This window comes from Lontra canadensis, unplaced genomic scaffold (assembly GCF_010015895.1).
Source record: "Lontra canadensis isolate GAN:19392208 unplaced genomic scaffold, GSC_riverotter_1.0 scaffold21, whole genome shotgun sequence".
Classification (NCBI taxonomy): domain Eukaryota; kingdom Metazoa; phylum Chordata; class Mammalia; order Carnivora; family Mustelidae; genus Lontra; species Lontra canadensis.
Genome location: NW_022631015.1, coordinates 23,015,912 through 23,033,940, shown reverse-complemented (window position 1 = coordinate 23,033,940; position 18,029 = coordinate 23,015,912). Strand labels below are relative to the sequence as shown.

The following is an 18,029-nucleotide window of genomic DNA, read 5'->3' as shown; positions in this document are numbered from 1 at the left end:
AGGACCAAACCTTGGTAAAAGGAGACTATCCTGTCTCCATTACACGGCCAGGGTGGGTGGGTCGGGGAGGGGGGTCCTGTGGGAATTTTGCCTTGTTTCAGTTTCTGGATGTTTCCGACAACTGTTCCACCCTCTCCCCAAACAGTGCCTCAACTCTTAACTAACGTTGTTATTTTAAGGGAGTACTTCTTGAAAAGCTGGTCTTGCGTTGGTATAGGTCAGCATGAGTATATCATTTAGGTGACTTCAACCCGAGAATTCAAGGCACTGTGTTGAGTACTAAGCAGCGTCCAACCTGGTTCTTGCAGATGGTGGTGGAGACGGAGAAGTACAGCGTCACCATGAAGATGGCGTCGCCCGAGGACGTGAGCGACGTGCTGGCCCACATCGGCACCTGCCTGCGGAGGATATTTCCTGGCCTGTCCCCAGTGTGAGTGCTCGGGGGAAGGGCGAGCAGAGCAAGAACGGCTCCTCAGGGCCGTGAACGAGAGGGCGCCTTCCGCTCATGCGTCCTTCTCTCAAACATTCGACGGCAAACCCTCCCTCGGGCCCTTGTGTCTGACATCTAGGGTTTGGCCATCCTTTCACCTCTGCCCCCAGGACTGAAGCAGAAACCTTTTTGACCCAACTTGAGACGTACCCTAGTGGGACCAGGGGCTTACTGCTTTGCAGAAATGCATCAGGGAGAGTACTCATGGGAGCCAGAGGCTTCCTTTTCCTTGTCTTTTTTTGCCTCTTAGTTTTCTGAAACACGCGTTAAGAATGAGTGAATTGTGTCTGTGTATGGCCTCCTGTTTCTTTGCTAAGTGCTTTTCATTGGGATTCTGCGCTTGGGTAACCGAGTTTGTCCTTCAGGAGGGTGTGGGTCATTGGGAGGGGGTTGGATGGGCAGAGGTAAAAGGCAGAGAGATGCGCTGTCAGAAAGCTTCCTAAATTAATAGTCCCTAGTGAAAATACCTTCCCGCTGGAAGGAGATGGTGCAGAGTCTTAAAAATCCCTCTCCCGGGGTTTGTTCTGTGCACAGAGACCACGAAGCCTCACAGGGACACACGAAGATGGTGAGCTGTGCACCTTGCTAGGTGGGAGCCGGAAGGACATTTCAGGGACTTGCCCTTCGTGGAGCGTGTTCCTTATGATGCTCTGCCTTGAATTAAGAGGCAAAGCGGAAAAACCTAGCCTTGTGTCCATGAGCTTTTTGGGCACTTGCGGGTGGCTCGGTGGGGATGGGGCTTCCTCACGGTCTCTGGCTTTCTGAGACCTGCTAGGTTCTTCTGACAGCCCTGCGCAGGGCTCTCTCTTTTCTCCACCTCCTGCCAGCACGGGGGGCTGGCCTGTGCCTTCTGGCTGTTCACCCAAGGCTTCCTCCTCTCTGCGGCCTTGGGCTCCTCGCACTTCTCTGAGTGTCTGACTAGCTGGTAGCAGAGGGAGCAGATGTCCCGTGGCCTCATTCCATGGCACGGAGGGGACGAGGGAGGCTGCTGCCCAGTTCTTGCCTGCCTGGAATTTCCAGGTACGAAGCCTTAAAGGCAAGCTCCGGCAGTGTGCAACCCTACACACATGCGTGTGTGTGCATGAGAGGCGCGGGTGCAGGGATGCTGGACAAAGTGAGGCATGATGAGTGGTGAGGGGGAAATACCCAGAAGGAGAACGTTCTTAAAGCCACCAGAGAACTATCTGGGGTGATCGCGAGTCAGCAGTTACTACAGACTGTCCTCCCTTAAAGGACATTTACTAACGTAACTTTGTACATGAGCTTCCTTGTAATGCCCTCGCTCTCATCCCAAATCAGCACCGATGAGATCAGAAGATTATTACACTCAGCCTTATTTAGCAAGGCCTCATATGACCCTCAGAGCAACATGCAGAATCGCTACTTTCTTTAAAATACAGTTTTATTTGCCTAACATTCTAGGAGTTTGGAGGGAATTGCCAGTTTTGGGCTTGAATTTTCCCATTTTTCTTCCCAGAGGAAATGGTCTAAGGAAAGTGTCGGCACTCTTCTCTTCCATTTAACTTCTTGTTGAAAGGTTCGGGCAGCAAATATGAACCAAACATTGAATAATGAGCTCCATTTCCAGGGAGGCCTTCACTGAGTGTATGTTAGTTTCTGAATCCAAAGCCTCCACCTGAGCCCTTCTGTGTCCTGGCTGCACAAGGACATCCCTAGGCACCTGACACGCGGTGCGTCCCAGTGACTCAACAGGTTCCCCCGCAAACCTGCCTGTGTGTGACACTGCATCTCAGTGGCTCGTCAGTGCACAGTCTCTCGTTCAGTCACACAGTCAGACCCTTTCCGTGCCTGTCTGCTGGTCTGCCCCTCGTCTGGCTTCTCCTCTCCACTGCCGTGGTTCAGAGGGTCTCAGTCTCCTAGGGCAGCATCGTCTTTGCTGCTGTCTCAGTCTCCCGTCCTCGTCCTCGCCCTCGCAACAGGACTTCCGCATGGCGACCGGAATTACCTGGTTGCGTTGATGCCTCATAGTCTGGCACGGCCGACCACTGCTGTCTGGACCCGTGATGCAGCCTGTCCTCGAGTGCATCAGCCTCTCCTGTCCTCGGTGCTTTCGTACAGGTTGCTAATCCAGACACACTCCCACTCTGAAAGACCCAGCCTGGTGTCTGAAGAGCTTTTTTATTCATGTTTCCATAGAACTTTCTGAGCATGTCCTATGCTAACACGTTTCTTGGGGTACAGTCCTTTCTTGATACACTTAAACCGTCAATATTTATTGAGTTTCTACTGTAGATGGCACCATGCTAAGTGTTGGGGTCCACGGCCCATGTGGAGTTTACACTGGGAACTTGCGTTGCTTGCATGGGGAAGCAGACCCCCAGAAAGAGAAATAAGTCAGTGAAGTAAGTGTAAACTTGACTATGCTTGCCCCTACAGGACTATGAGAAGGAATAAAATTCTGTCTGCCAGGGCCTCCCTATGGCCATGATCCTTTGAACAGACCCCACAGGAGAGAAGGAGCTAGAAAAGGGCAGAGAACATTTCCTTCTCAGGCCTCTGCTTGTGCTGTCTCGCCTGCCTGGACCAGGGTTGGAGTCTTGGAGGGGCTGAGAGAGAACCGGGGTGGCTGGAGTATGGGAATGAGGAGAATGCAGGTGGCAGGCGGTGACTGGCCTGAGAGGAGGCTGGAAGCTAGTGTAGGCCAGTGGGGCAGGGGACATAGATCCTCGTGGGAAAGAGCGTGCAGGTCAGCACTAGCTCGCTAGGAAGCCCCTGCCGGTTGCAAGTAGGGATGTGACCTGATTCGTGATGCGATTTACAAAGATTACTTTTGCCACTGGGGAGAGCAGAGTGGGAAGGGGAAGGGCAGGAGGGGAGAGCCAGTTAGAACACGGGTGGGGAGCCAGGGGAGGGAGGGCTGCGGCTGTGACATTAGAGACAAGGATGGGAGGTGGAAGGTGGAAGATATATTCTAGGTCCAGGGCTGGCTGGTGGATTTGGTACGTGGGTGACAGCAGTAAGGAAAGGGAGGACCAAGGATTGCTCCTAGGCTTCTGGTTTAATAACTCAGTGACTTGTGCTACCTTGCAGGGAGGTGGAGAGGGCCGAGGGTAGGTGTGGGGGCAAGTTTTATTTGGGGGGAGAAACACCCAAGCATTCTGTATCCGGTGTGCTAAGCTCGAGATCTAGGACACGGGGTGGGGATGTCAGATCAGCAGGTATATATGTGATATGTGGGGTTGGGGCTTAGGGGAAAGGTCCAGGTCTGGAGACGTCTGAAATGTGGGCATCATTAGTGTAGAGTCTTGCTTGCATGACCGTTTGGAGATCATCCAGGGAGAGAAGATCTCTTGAGAATGATGACAAGTGTAAGAGGAAGAGCCACGAAGGGAGTCAGACAGGATTCCCGGGGAAAACCAGGGCCTGGGAGGAGCCTCTGAAGCAGGGAGGGGGTGGCCGACGAACGACTGGGCTTGGACCAAGCCCAGGGCCGAGGGCTGCCCGGGAAACCGGGCGCAGTGAAGCGCAGCCCCAGGGTCGTGGTGGGGAGAGGCGGCCGCCGCGCTGCTGGGATGGGCTCCGAAGGGAGGAGGTCGGTGTGGCACCTGCGGGAAACTTGGTAGAGACGTTCAGCTGTGAAGGGGGCTGAGAGGTGGGAAGTAACGAAAGAGGTCCGATTTTTGTTCGCATGCGGAATGGGAGATAGTAAAGCACACGGCTGTGGCGGGGGGATGCTCTGGTAGAGAGAGATTGTTGCTGGAGATCACGGTAATAAATCCACAATGTCCTTGAGAAGGGATTGAGCCTTGAAGCCTTGAGCAAAGGCTGTGTTTTTTATTCATCTGAAATCCCTAGTCCTTGGCACATACCAGATACTCATTGAGGTTCCTCATGCTTACCATGTGCCCAGTGCACCGTCAGGCGGTGTGACGCCGGAGCCGATGGAACTTGGAAGACCGTATCCCGGCCTCGCAACCGCGGGCGCGTGGGCCAAGGGAACACAAAGCCAATGAGTGGGTGACAGGGCCATCAGAGGAGGTGGACGGGTGTGGCTGGCTGAGCGGAGCCCCACCTGAGAAGCGGGGAGAGGACTCAGGCCGGGCGGGGGTGGGGGGGAGGGTGGGGAAGGCAGTAGCAGTCCAGATGAAGCCACCCACCCAAGAAGGGAGACTGTGATTTAGAACTTGTCCTGGCAGAGAATTTAAATAACGTAAACATACTTGACTTTTACTTACTTTCCTACCCACCCTGTGCAGTTAGCTTGTCCAAATAAACCTGTACTATTTTGTGACTTGCATGTTCCGCCTTTTCTCTGGAAGTTCCTTAGGTTGTATTATATGATTTTAGCAGGGGAAATGCATAATGACATCGGTGCTGGTTATCGACCAGGGAGCGGGGAGAGGTAGGCCTTCAGATCCTTTCCTCTCCATCCCTCGTGTTGCCTCAGGTTAAGGCGGTCGGCAAGGGAAATATTTCCTTGACGTAGATATTGGAGAACATGTCCCCAGTCGTGTCACACATCCCACTCATAGTAAGTTGGAGAATAGGAAACTATATTTGATATAATACCCTATGTTGACTAACTGGAATTAAAACAAAAATGTGAAAAAGAAACCATATTTGGAATCTTCAGCCTGGTTTGAGTCATTTGTCTCATCAGATACATTACCTGGGCCTGTGATGGGCGCCTCGGTCCCCTGCCCTCATCTCCTCTCTTGCTGAGGGCTGCCAGGGCCGGGTGGAGAGGGAAGCATCTGATGAGTGGACGTCAGGAACCGGGACAATCCGGGGGACACACACGGCCAGGGCAAGTCTCTGCTCAGATGATCAGTTCTTGGATAGTCCAAGTTTGACTGCCTAGAAATGAAACTGTATCTGTAAAGATCTGAATTTCTGGTTTTACCCAAATATAAATTTTTGAAAATGATATCCATGATCAAAATCAAACTTACAAAAACAGGATGTAAGTAATCTACACTGTGTAATCAGTCCTCTTGACTACAATCAAGAGAATGCAGGTAGGAAAAAAATGAGGAATTTTAATAAAAATTAATAGTCCCGCCAGGATCCACTCTTCACCTCCCCCTCCTCCCCCGGCCCCATACCTATATGCTAGGATGTTTATTGCTTCCTCTTTCCTTCCCTTAGAAAATGACGTTTCCCTCCCCTCTTTAAATAAGGAAAATTTATTTCAAAATATGGTGAGAATTTAAAGGTGTGAGAAGAAAATGTAAGTTAAAAAAATCGAATCACTGTTAGCATTGTGTTGTGACCACTCTCGTCTTTGCTGTGCGAAAGTGGGTGTCCTTGGAGGCCTGGCCTCGGAGAGAGGGACACTGAGTTGCTCTGGAAATATCTGTAGTAAATGTTGTTTTATCCGTTTTCCCAGAGAGGTCTGTAGTGGCATTCCTCTTCAGGAGGCTGTTTTGTTGTGGCCTTCAGCTTTTCTAGTATTAAGAACCTTGGCTGTTCTCCAGAACCAAGTGAGATTCTCTTCTTTTCTTTTTCTTTTTTTTTTTTTTTCTTTTAAATGTCAAATTAAGTCATCAGGACACAGTAGACTTCATTTAGAAAGTGTTCGCTGAAGGACTTCCTCGGGCATACATACGCGAGTGAGAGGTTTCCTGCTCCTCGGGAGTTTCCAGTCTGTAGGCAGCGTAAGAAAGTTCCACAAACAGTACAGGGAAGGGAGAGAGGATCCTCAGATTTCAGAGAACGGAAAGTCACGTCTAACTTGAGATGACAGGAAAATAATGTACGATTTGTACTTGCTTTCCTCCTTTTTTGGAGGAGGTGGGGGGGCTTTTGTGGTTGGTGGGTCGGGAGTGTTCTGTGGGGAAGTGGCGGGAGCAGGTGCCTTTGGGAGACAGGTGTCTGCCTGGCACAGCCCGAATTGGGAGCCCACAGATGTCACTGTGAGCGAACACTTCAAGGAAGGGTATTGGGGACAACGAAGGTGCTGGAATGTTAGAATAAAATGGTAGTCACACTTCAGGGAGCAGCGGTCCTCGGTGCTGCTTATGAACATGTCCGTGGAGAGAGAGGTGCCACTGGAAGGTGTCAGGTTGTCAGGATGCTTTGGTGGGGATGAGACTCTGGGCAGGTTAACTCCCATCTCAGTGCCTCAGTGTCCTCATCTGTAAAATGGGAATAATGCTGTTGATGCAGGGAAGGATTAAATTAGCTCCTGTAAACTGCTTCAGAAATTTTATCTGTAGTACAAGGTGTTGTGGTCCATTACCCAGCAGCATCAGAAAGGGCATAGGTTTCATGTATGGGAAGTTTCTTTGAAGTTTGATTTTTTTTTAAGATTTTATTTATTTATTTGACAGAGATAGAGGTCACAAGCAGGCGTAGCAGCAGAGGGAAAGGGAGAAGCAGGCTCCTTGCTGAACGCAGAGCCAGATATGGGACTCGATCCCAGGACCCTGAGATCATGACCTGAGCTGAAGGCAGATACCCAACCAACTGAGCCACCCAGTCGCCCCCCGATTTTTTTTTTTTATTATAAATAGCATTTCTCTAGTTTGATTTTGTTGTTGTTGTTAAATGTACTTAATAACATCCTTTGTAGCTGACAGAACAGTAACCTTCTGGCACGAGCTATTTCCCTAGACTTTCAGCATCCCTGGACCTTCTGGCACACTTGTGACACATTGGAAAGTCAGCGTGTTAGGACCAGGTTTCTTTGCTCCCGTAATAAGAATGGTGTTGCAGATCCCTTTAGGAATTCAGAGCCAACTGAAGTGCTTTGAAAAGGTGAGGTTCCTGTGAAGAAGAGTGGCAAAACAGGAGTTAATGTAAAAACAAAAGAAAGGTGCTTTCTTGTCTGTCTGCTTTTCTAAAACGGAAGCAGCATTTAGTTGGGGTGTGGTTTGTGGCAGGAAAAAGTGCGGTTCTGGAGACCGCTGCCTTCCTACGGAGGAGCTTTGGGATTGAATTCTAAATACATCAATTAAGTGGAGTAAAAGAATTTACAGATTTTTTTTTCGCCTCAACCATTTATGCATGAGATTCACCTCCAGAGCTTCTGGCCAGCTTGTCACCTGGTTCGCGGTCCCTTGGAGCCCTGTGTAAATCAGACCCCTCTAGTGTAGATGTTCTAGATCCAACGCTATGGGACTGCCTACAACCTTGCGTCACACCCCTTCCATCTGTCTGTCTGCCAGGATTTTGGTTTACTACTGTGGCATGTCTTCTGACAGCAGATCCTTTCTGTCTGTCTGTCTTTCTGCATGACATACCCTCTCGCCCTGGGTGTGTAAGTGTGAGCAGTGCCCTGTGTTGCACGCACATAGACTCCTTGCCACTGTTCAGCTGCAGGAAGAAACCAGCATGGGTCAGCAGCAGGGTCCCCCTCCCCATTGCTTCTGTGTGTGTGTCAGACCCTGGGGACATTAGCCACCCTCTGGAAGGTTAGTTCTTAACCACTTTCTCTCTTAGGTAAACAAACGCACCTGTTTCATGAGACGTCTTCATAGTTTCTTACAAAAGAAAGAGGGGAACTGGCACAGAGCTGGGCTGCTTGGAAAAGCTCACACTGTCCCTTTTTTTTTTTGTTATTTTTGGTTTTTTTGTTTATTTATTTGTTAGAGCTAGCACAGGCAGGGGGAGGGGCAAGCAGAGGGAGAGGGAGAAGCAGGCTCCCCACTGAGCAGGGAGCCCCGATGGGGGGCTCGATCCCAGGACCCTGGGATCATGACCTGAGCTGAAGGCAGACACTTAACCAACTGAGCCCCCGGGGACCCCCAGACCGATAGCTCCAAAGACGGGTTTTGAAGGTCAAGAGACAGCTTCCACACACACGTCCCTGCTGGCTGCTGCTTCTCTTGCTCTCCACTTGACTTGTCCTTACCCCCGAGCAGGAATGTCCGGTGTTGTTTTTGGAGCAAAATTGAGGCTTTAGTTTCTGAATCAGCCATGAGGAGTCATCTGTTTCTCCCTATAATCCTAGACTGCCACCTTCCTATTCTTAATCCTGCCAGTTTCCTGCCAAAGAGATTTGCCTTATTTTCTCCCTGCTTTTGACGAGCTTAACTCCAACCTCTGTGTCATTGAAACAGCATATGCCACGGCGTCCTGCTGAAACGAGGCAGGAATTTTAGAACACGCATGTGACCTCAGAGGAAGTCAGACCAGAGTCTCCTTTGGTGTGTCCAGAGTTCACTTAAATCAACTGTGTCAAAGTTTGGGCCGGCTTCCGATGGTGCTGCTCTGTCTTTGCATAATACCTGGTTTTGCTGTCTTGTAGCCAGAAATAATGCCGTGAAAATACCAGAATGATAGTGTTGAGCCAAGATGAGCCATTTCAAAAGGCCAGATTCTGTAATAGCACTTTTCAGCATGACTGTCTTCTTAAACCCTCATGCCTCCCAGATTCAGGACTTTTAGGATAATAGGACTTAATCATGGGTGTTTTCAGGTGAAACAGAGAAAATCATGCCACACTTGCAGACCCCGTGCATTTCTGCAGGAATCTGAAGGCGTTCATGACATTTGACATCTGTTGGGTATAGGCAGTTAGGGTTCAATCCTAAAAATTGCAAAGAAGTAGACATACTTTCAGTGCTAGCAGAAAGTTGGTATTTGCATGCTTTGTTATGTACTTGAGGTTTTGTCTTGGAGTAGAACAAAGCCCCTGGTCAGGATCTAGCCTGTTTTTATCTGGAATCCATCCTGTGAGAAAGTGGAACTCCCTGGAAACACTACCCACTAGCCGTCTGCAAGGTGGTTGAGATGCATAGTGATGACTGAGAACATTCAATGTAGCAGAAGTGCTTTTAAATCATTGCAGGAAGGTGAAAGTGTGTTCAGTATAATTGGGCATCTTGACTTCACTGCTTTGCACCCAGGTCCTCCCATGATCCCGGGCACCTCTGACTCGCCGACACCCTTCCTCATAGCCCATGCCCTCTTCTCCTCCCCTCCTCCCCACTTCGCTCTGGAGTGCCACGCGCGAGCCCTCAGCCCTCGTCACTGCCTGGAACAGCACTTGCTGTTCCCTCGGCACAGTTCCTCATCCTGCCTGGAGCACAGCCCCTCCACTTTTCTCTCCTTGGAAGGACCGGGTCCTCCCGGCCATACATCCCTTGACTTGTCCCCTCCCGTTCCCGAGCGCCCCGCCTGCAGTGTCTGGGGCTCCACCTGGGCTCTGGCAGGACCCTCGCGTCCTTCTATCCTGCTGTTCTTCTGGCTCGCCTGCCCGGAAAGCCTGTAGCCCCACCTTGCTCCAGCTGCCCCCTCTTTCCGCATGTCTGGGCTGCAGACAGGGTCCTGCGGGGGGTCTGCTTGGTGCCACTGGCAGCTCCTGACTTTCGCTGTCCCTGGGTTCTGACCGGTCCTGGGGGCTTCTCTTTAATGTCCCAAGTTGTTTCTCTATTTCCAAAACCTGCCCCCCGCCCCGCCCTGCAGACACCAGTCTCTAGTGCCTGTCTGACCATCTCAGGTACCCTCTGGACCCTTTCCGTGGCCCCTTGTTGCTCTGAGAACAAAGCCTGAACTCCGAGATCAGACCTCAGAGGCTCTCCCTGGTTTCGGTGTAGTTCCCCAGAGAACTCGGTCACCTCCTCCCTGTCACACGGCATCTGCTGGCTGCTTTGAGCTACATGCGGTTTCTGGTGGTGAATACGAGCCTTCTCATCTCCTTGAACTTGCTGGCCCTTTATCTGCACCACTCTCTCCGGCTCCTGGTCCCCGTCCGCTGGCCCCCAGATGGAGTCTTCATTCCTCTCCAGGTTTTAGCATAGATGGAGCGGGTGCTGGAGAGCATTTCCAAACCCCCGGCCCCTCCGCTGCTGTCTCCCCACCAGAGAGAGTTTGTGCCCTTTCTGCCGCCATGTGCTTCTCCTGTGTTACGACTTCTCCTTTTATACCGCCTCTTTATTTGTCTGGTTCTTGTGAGAGACGGCTCACTGGGAACATGGGGACGGTGTCCGTTTTGTTCACAGTTGTATGCCAAGTACCTGGTAGCTGGTCTTGCTGCACTGTAGACATTTAATAAAAATTTGGGGGTGAGTTAAGGGATTCATAAGTTCCTCATTACATGATTCCTGGGAATCGTGTAGGAGAGCGTCGGCTAACATTTGTTAAGACTTCACCAGGCACCAGGGACAGTTTGGGTAACTTCACGGCTATTAATTTCTTTCTTTTGCTGTTAGGGTAGGTCCTCCCATTTTGCTAGTTCTATGAATAATGAAACTCTGGGGGTGGTTGACTGTGCCTTTAACCATTACCCTGTCCTGCTCATGTGCCCCAGGACTTTGTTAGCTGGGAGGCTGAGCAAGGGGGCTGGGTGTGGCTCCCACCCAGAGGAGTTGTCCCCTGAGGGGAGGAGATGGAGAAAGGAACATACTCTTTCTCGATGGCCATTCATAGGCGGTGCTGTGGACAGAGGAGATTTGTATGTGAATTTTTTTTAAAAGTTAGTGATTCATATTCAGCATATACCTGATCTAATCCCTCATTCAACGGAACATCCTTTTCTAGCTATTCCAGTACAGTCAAATCTTACAAAACAACTAAATAACATAGACTCTGCACCTCACTGGCTAATACCCCGAGCTTACCAAAGGGAGTTCAAGACACAAGGTCATTGTTAAGTTCCTGCAGATCACCTCCTTCTTAGTGCTCAGAAAATGGAATTATTGTCACCAAAATGGAAGTGGCATCCATCTTTGGTTTTAAGAAGGGCATGTCACCAAATAGATTTCTGGGTGCAGTGCAAAAAACAAAAACAAAACAAAAAAAAACCTTGATTTTTGAAATTCATTGTTACTGTTGGTCTTACAGGCGAATCATGAAAAAAGTCTCCATGGAGCCATCTGAGCGACTGGCCAGTCTCCAGGCTCTGTGGGACAGCCAGACCGTGGCCGAGCAGGGCCCCTGTGGTGAGCATGCATTTTAAAACCAAATTATAAATGGCTGCGTGGATGTCCCCCTGCCACGATGTTATGTCCATTCCTAGTATCCTCCTGGAAAGGCGCAGTTGGTTTGAAGGTGTAATTAGCACCACACAGACTTTGGATTGGTGGACGAAAGTCCTATATTTAAGGGGTATTGAGTGCTGCTGTGTACTTACTATACAACAGGGAGGGGAGAGTCTTTGCTGTTTCCCCAAACAGAAAGAACAATCGGCATTGTCAACATCGGCCATATTTAAACTTTTATATCTTAACTTCAGAGAAATCATTTAGCCGAAGACCTGTCACATTTCTGTTGTGGGTTTCAGGTGGATTTTCTCAGATGTATGCCTGTGTTTGCGACTGGCTCGGATTTTCATACAGAGAAGAAGTACAATGGGTAAGTGTATATGTGTGTGCACACACACTCACCCCTGGAGAATAGGCCAGTATTTACCAGCTTACTTCTTCCCCCCGACCCCCACCCCAATTCATTTTTTTTGCTTAAAATCTTCCTCAGGTTCCTTGAAAATCTGTCTGTGTCATTGTCTAATTCTTGTTGTGTCCCTCTTCCCTGATCATCTTTGTGGACTGTTTACACGATTGAATTCTATTTCAAATAGGATGTGGATACAATTTATCTGACACAAGACACCAGGGAATTGAATTTGCAAGACTTCAGTCATCTTGACCACAGGTAAGCTACTTCTTTCTTTTACAACTAATTGTGCCTCCAAAGCTGTATTTCTCTGCTGGTGCTTACAGACATACGTGATCTCCAGAAAATCCTGTTACAAGGGAAGTCAGGAGACTCTAAGCATCTCTGAATCCTGCCTTTCAAGAGATAGTTTCAGCTGTGTGCATTTCGGGCTGATGTGCATGTGCGGACCTCAAATCCAGAGTTTGTAGTTAGAAACTGTAGAGACATAATTCTTGAGTTCTTGTACCAGCCCACGGAAGTCCGTTTCATCATCTGCCCTGTATACATGATACAGTATTATTTTGCCTGATTGCCCTGAGAACATTTTTCTAGGAGGAAGTTTTATGCGGCAATCATAAGAAATGACTTTTTGTTTATAATTTCTTTAGGAATTGGGGATTGCTCGAGTACGTGTGTGCATAGATTGGTGGAAATCCATTTCGCCAGTATCTGCCTTGTGAAAACGACAGTACAACTGTGAATCCTGTTATATGTTATTTGAGAGACCTGTAGGTTTGAAGATCTTGACTCCCGTATACTTAGGGCTGGGGCTCGAGTGGCCAGGCCCCAGAGAAGCAGCTTCATTCTGTTGGTCCCAGTGCTTTCTCCCTGGCAGGGCTGAGCGGTGACCCAGTGCCTTTGCTGGTGCTTTATCCTGGGTTTCCCCACCTCCTACACCCTGGATGTCCTGTTCCTAATTTTAAGTAGCAGGTATCAGTCCCACCCCAGTGAGCCTCAGCCTGGGAAATCTTCCATCTCTGTTTGGATTTGAGAGAGAGAAAGAGAGAGAATCCTGGGATTCCGGCTGTCCCTTTTGTGCCGGGCGGACAGTCGGGATTGCAGACCTCGTTGTTGCTCCTTCTTAACCACCAGCATCTTGCCCCAAAAAATGCCGTTTCAGGGTATTTCTCCACCTCTCTGGCAGGGAAATCCAACACCAACAGGGCGAACCCCTAAGAGCTGAAGCCAGCTGAACTGAGCAGAGAGCACATATGCCAGCTAGATGGGGCTCGTGTCTGTGTGGTGGGTGTATGGAGGACAGAGAGGCAGGGTCTGCTGGGTCTGTAGTTGTGGCCAACGCCAGGTGCCCACCACCCCTGCTGCTCAGGCTTGGCTCTGCTCCCTTCCCGTGGAGCAGGCAGCTTCTTTCCTGCTCAGAGCCGCTCTCCCTTTTCTTGCAGACGAGGGAGCGTCCTACTCCCATTCAGGCTTGCCTGTTCCCTGTGTAGCACATGAAAAAGTGAACTGAGAGAGAGAAAGGGAAAATATTTGCTCTGCCAGCTTTTCTGCAGTAAAAACAGAAAGTGGAACGTAGAATAAGAGGACTGGGTAGGCTTGCCGTATCAGAGCTCAGTGGTTTTGGCCCCGGGATCCCTTTATCGTTCTTGAAAACAGTTGGGTTTCTGTTCATGTGGGTCTATCTTTTGGTACTGATCATCTTAGAAGTTAAAACTAAAATTAAAAACGTTAATTAATTCCTTGAGAAATGTTCATAAGCCTATTACATGTTGCCATCAGTACCAGTTTTACGAAAAATAACTATTTTCCAAGACAAAAAGCCGCGAGAACGCATTCGTTTACCTCTCTGCTCCTATCTTTAACTCCCGACCTCATAGAAGACTGCTGCGCTCTGCTGTGGTTTGTGGCACAGAGTGAAACACACGAAGAAAATGCAGACTTAAGCAGACACGTAGTTACAAAAGGGAGCGTTCTGAATCACCTTTTCACTTAGCTGGGGCTAGTCTTCCGTCATCCGCCACAACGCAGGAAGAGGTGGTTTTCTGATGGTCAGAGGTAGGATGGAATCGGAAGCCGTTCAGTGAACATTTTTGATTTTGTGACATTAAAATGCATCTGGTCCTTCTTGTACTTTGATGGATCTTACCCTTAGATGATTGTGTAGCATCCTGCGTTGGTCATTTAGAAAATACTAGTTCGCGGAGTTATGCCTGGCATCCAGATGTTCTGTTGTTGTACAATAGGGAGGAAAGAAAACCTCTGTCAGCACTGCCTAGCTTACCACAAAGTCTCCAAGTGTGGCACGGCTGTCAGGCTCACCATGGCAGATAAAGGTTTCCCCAAATTCAGATTTTTTCTTTAAAGATACAATTTTACCATTCTATAAAGTTTACTTTATAAAGTTACTTACTGCTGTCAGGTGATTTCCTTGAAGCGACTGCTAACTTTTCACCCCTTAGAGAAAATACCTGCCAAATCCCAAGTCTCCATAACTGTGTTGTGTCATTTTTTTTTTTTTTCATGGTGTGCATGAAAAAAGGGAGCTAGTTCTGCTTCTGACTGTATCCCGGGAACACTTCATCTGACACAGTGAACCCCCTTGGTGCATAGAGGAAGCATTTTGGGCATACTTCTGTTTTGTCCTACAGGCGTGTCATCAAGGGCCGAGATTTAATAAAATGAGTACTTTTTACTCCCCCAGAAAGGGCTTTCTTAAATGAAACTGGCGCTTGGTTAAAGCAGCTGGGTGTGTGGTGATGGAGAATATAGTAACCAGCATCCTGGCTTGGCACTGCTGAGGCACGAGCCATCTTTTCCTGTCCCTTCTCTACCTGCGATGCAGATGTCTCCACGGCATGAGGGACAATTTGTTTTCGTGTTACTATGAAAATACTTCTGAACTTGTGAAGCCCCTGAGGGCATCTCAGGGTTTCCCTGGGGTCCGTGGACCACAGTTGGAGTAAGCACGCTGTGTGGGGCAGCTTGAGGTGTTTCTCCAGCTTTCTTTGTTCCCCCCCTTAATGACTTTCACACCATTCATAGGTTCTACATAGCGGGAGGGCTGAATTTTCCAGCTTACCCACTGTACTTAATTTGGTGACTAATCTGTCACCAGGGGGAAACTGTATCTAGGGACGCTACTGATAAATGCAGTTACTTGACATATGCAGAACTGTGCAGAATCCTACCCGCAAGTGAGAAGCCTTGTCAAAACCCTAGATTCTTCCTACAGATCTTTCCTCATTCCTTAGCTGGAGAATTTTCAGTTTCTCAGTAAACACTGCATTCGTAAATCATCTACTTTTTTTTACCTGATTAAGGGCTAGATGGATGTTTCTAATTACTGAGACTTCAGATGAGAAGGTGGAACACTTTTTCTGTGAAGGACCAGGTAGTAAATATTGTAGGCTTTATGGGGCCGATGGTCACTGTTGCAGATGCGCAGCTGCTGCTGTAGTCTGGAAGCAGCTCCAGACAGTACGTGACTGAGCGTGACTGTGTTCCAATAAAACTTTATTTACAAAAATACACGCCGTGGGCTGTGGTTAGCTGACGCCTGGTCCACATCAGCGGCCTCTCATGGGGGATGTATATACCCAAAGAGAAATGCAAGATGAGCTACAAAAGAAATAGAAAAATAATGAGCTGTTATTTATATTCATTGTTGACTCATTTTAAAATTTCTTATCTTTGTTTTATAATATACAATACTATTATTGTGGTAGTATTTAGTATATATTAATTATGAAAAAATTAGGGCATTCTCAGAATTTTTCTTTTTTTAAATTTATTTGTTTATTTATTTATTTGCAGTGGGCTTAATAACAGGCGTCACTGCTCTAGATGTCCTCTTTCCTATTCATGTCTGAATACTTTGGCTTTTTTTCAGAGCTGTCTTTCTCTCCAATCTTCAAAGTTTATCCTGTCTTTCTTGAGGATATAATTTGTCCCCACAATTCTTACTATTAAAATAGATACCGGCTTTGGTGTGCCTGGGTGGCTCAGTGGGTTAAGGCCTCTGCCTTCAGTTGGGGTCATGATCCCAGGGTCCTGGGATGGAGCCCCACATCGGGCTCTCTGCTCGGCAGGGAGCCTGCTTCCTCCTCTCTCTCTCTGCCTGACTCTCTGCCTACTTGTGATCTCTGTCTGTCAAATAAATAAATAAAATCTTTTAAAAAAATAGGTACCAGCTTTTATATAAAGAGATGACTGTCCTTCCTGTTAGGTGGCCCGTGTTAATAGTATTTTGCCCAATCAAGTTGCAACAAAGTATATTGGTGAACATTTCTGTTCAGAAGCATGTGCTTGCCTGCCCAAGAAGGAGACCTGCACGTGCCTGGCAGTGGTTGGGAAGGATACACAGCGGGTCAGTCTGGGTGTGATAAGGGTCATTCTCTGAATTTGGGAGGTTTTACAAGAACCTTAGTGACTTTCTCATTTGCCTGTGAATCAGGGAGAAGAGAATAGAGGAATTAGGCAAATTGGAGGTGCTAGAGGAGAGATTAGGTGGGCTACATGTTGACTTGGAGCCTGTCAGCAAACAGGGGCCATGCTTCTCCTACGCATTGATGGGTTTTCCCACAGTGGCAGCTGGCCCCGTGTATTTCTAAGTGAGCATAATTTCCAATTGGCCATTATTCCAAGCTTTATCTCTTCATGCCATTCTCTCTTGTATTTACTCATCACAGTTAGAAACATCCCTTGTTACGAGTCCTCGAAACCATTAGTGATCCTGGAAGGGAGATTCCCTGAAGGCTGGGCTGTGTCTGTCCCATTCCTGCTGTGTGATGTGAGGCTCTTGGGTCAAACCAGTGGCCCAGGATTTTCAAGGGATATTGAGCTGCTCTGGAGGAGCAGATCATTAACCTGGGAGGTCAAGGGGATATTTATTTTTTAAGGTTTTGTTTTATTTTTTTAAAGATTTTATTTTATTTTAAAGATTTCATTGATTTATTTGACAGAGAGCAAACATGAATGACGGGGTAGGGCAGAGGGAGAAGGAGAAACAGACTCCCCGCTGAGCAGGGAGCCTGAGGAGGGGCTCGATCCCTGTTCCTGTATCGTCAGCCCCCATCATAGAGTCTTTAGGGCCCTGCCTAGGAGCTTCAAGGGAAATTTATAAGCAAATTGAAGGCCATGATAGATGACTAACTGAAACGCTGTATCGCAACTGAGTGTAGGACCAGATGCCCTGTTGTTGCTGGAGAAGCATTCGGGGGTGAGGACGACCATGGGCTTATTAGGTCCATCCAAGTCCTCCCTGGAGAAGAATAGTGCTTAGGAAATACTTGTGAGAATGCCTACTCACTTGTTACTTCCAGCTTCCAAAATTTTATTGAAGTATATTCTCAAAATGTATTCTGGTTTTGCTATCATCGGTGGGTCAAAAAGAGGCCTAGTTTGAAAAATACTTTGTTGTGCATTTCTCGTGGGATCGCCCAAAGGCCGGTGAGCTGACATGTTAGAAGTGTAACTAGACTGTAATTCGGAGTGTGGGGACTATGGGGTATAGAAGAGGTGGTCCCGAGTTGAGGGGAATATATAGCTTTAAATACATCGATTCTTCTTGTGCCCAGGAGATTTTCAAGAGGAACTAATCTCATCAGTCCTCTGAAGACACAAGGACGCGCATCATTGAATTTGAACTTGGCTTCTGAGAGCCCAGCCAGCAGCTCATTCCCTTCAGACTCATGTTTTCGTGTTTTCATATTTCTTCCTCATCAAAGTGACATTCTCGAGCCTGACACTTTCAGGAGAAGAGTGTTGAGTGTGGGTTAATGTTTGTCAAGGTTGTCCCGAGGACGTTGGTGTAATTCTTTCCTCATCTGGGCTCTGTCTCTTTATTCCCACTCTCATTTTGAAGGGGAATAAATGCAGTTTGGAGTGTGAATTCAGGTGTGAATCGCACGGGCTTCTGTTTTCTGTCCCGAAACGTCTGAACTATTGTGTCCACAGCGGTTTTCAGTCAGGGTTGAATGGACTCTAATGTACAAGTTGATGATATTTTGGGGAACATGAAAAACAAATAGTAGAACTTCTTTTTCTTTCTCTTTTTTCTTTTTCCAAGATTTTGTTTATTTGGGAGAAGGAGCGAGAGAAAGAGCACAAGCAGGGGGAGGGGCGGGTGGAGAGAGAGAAGCAGGTTCCCTGCTGAGCAGGGAGCCTGATGTGGGACTCTTGATCCCAGGACCCTGGGATCATGACCTGAGCTGAAGGCAGAGGCTTAGTTGACTAACTCTCC

General features: G+C 48.2%; 1 protein-coding gene across 8 annotated transcripts in view; it reads left to right on the top strand.

Annotated features, from left to right (window-relative positions):
- CARMIL1 (capping protein regulator and myosin 1 linker 1) overlaps positions 1-18,029 on the top strand; it is a 297,839-nt gene that overhangs the window by 123,158 nt on the left and 156,652 nt on the right. For all 8 annotated transcript variants that reach the window (XM_032861665.1, XM_032861664.1, XM_032861663.1 and 5 more), the window contains exons 5-8: positions 309-430; positions 11,240-11,337; positions 11,679-11,749; positions 11,973-12,046. In XM_032861665.1, the coding sequence (XP_032717556.1) occupies positions 309-430; positions 11,240-11,337; positions 11,679-11,749; positions 11,973-12,046 (365 nt within the window). The remainder of the gene's footprint in view (positions 1-308; positions 431-11,239; positions 11,338-11,678; positions 11,750-11,972; positions 12,047-18,029) is intronic.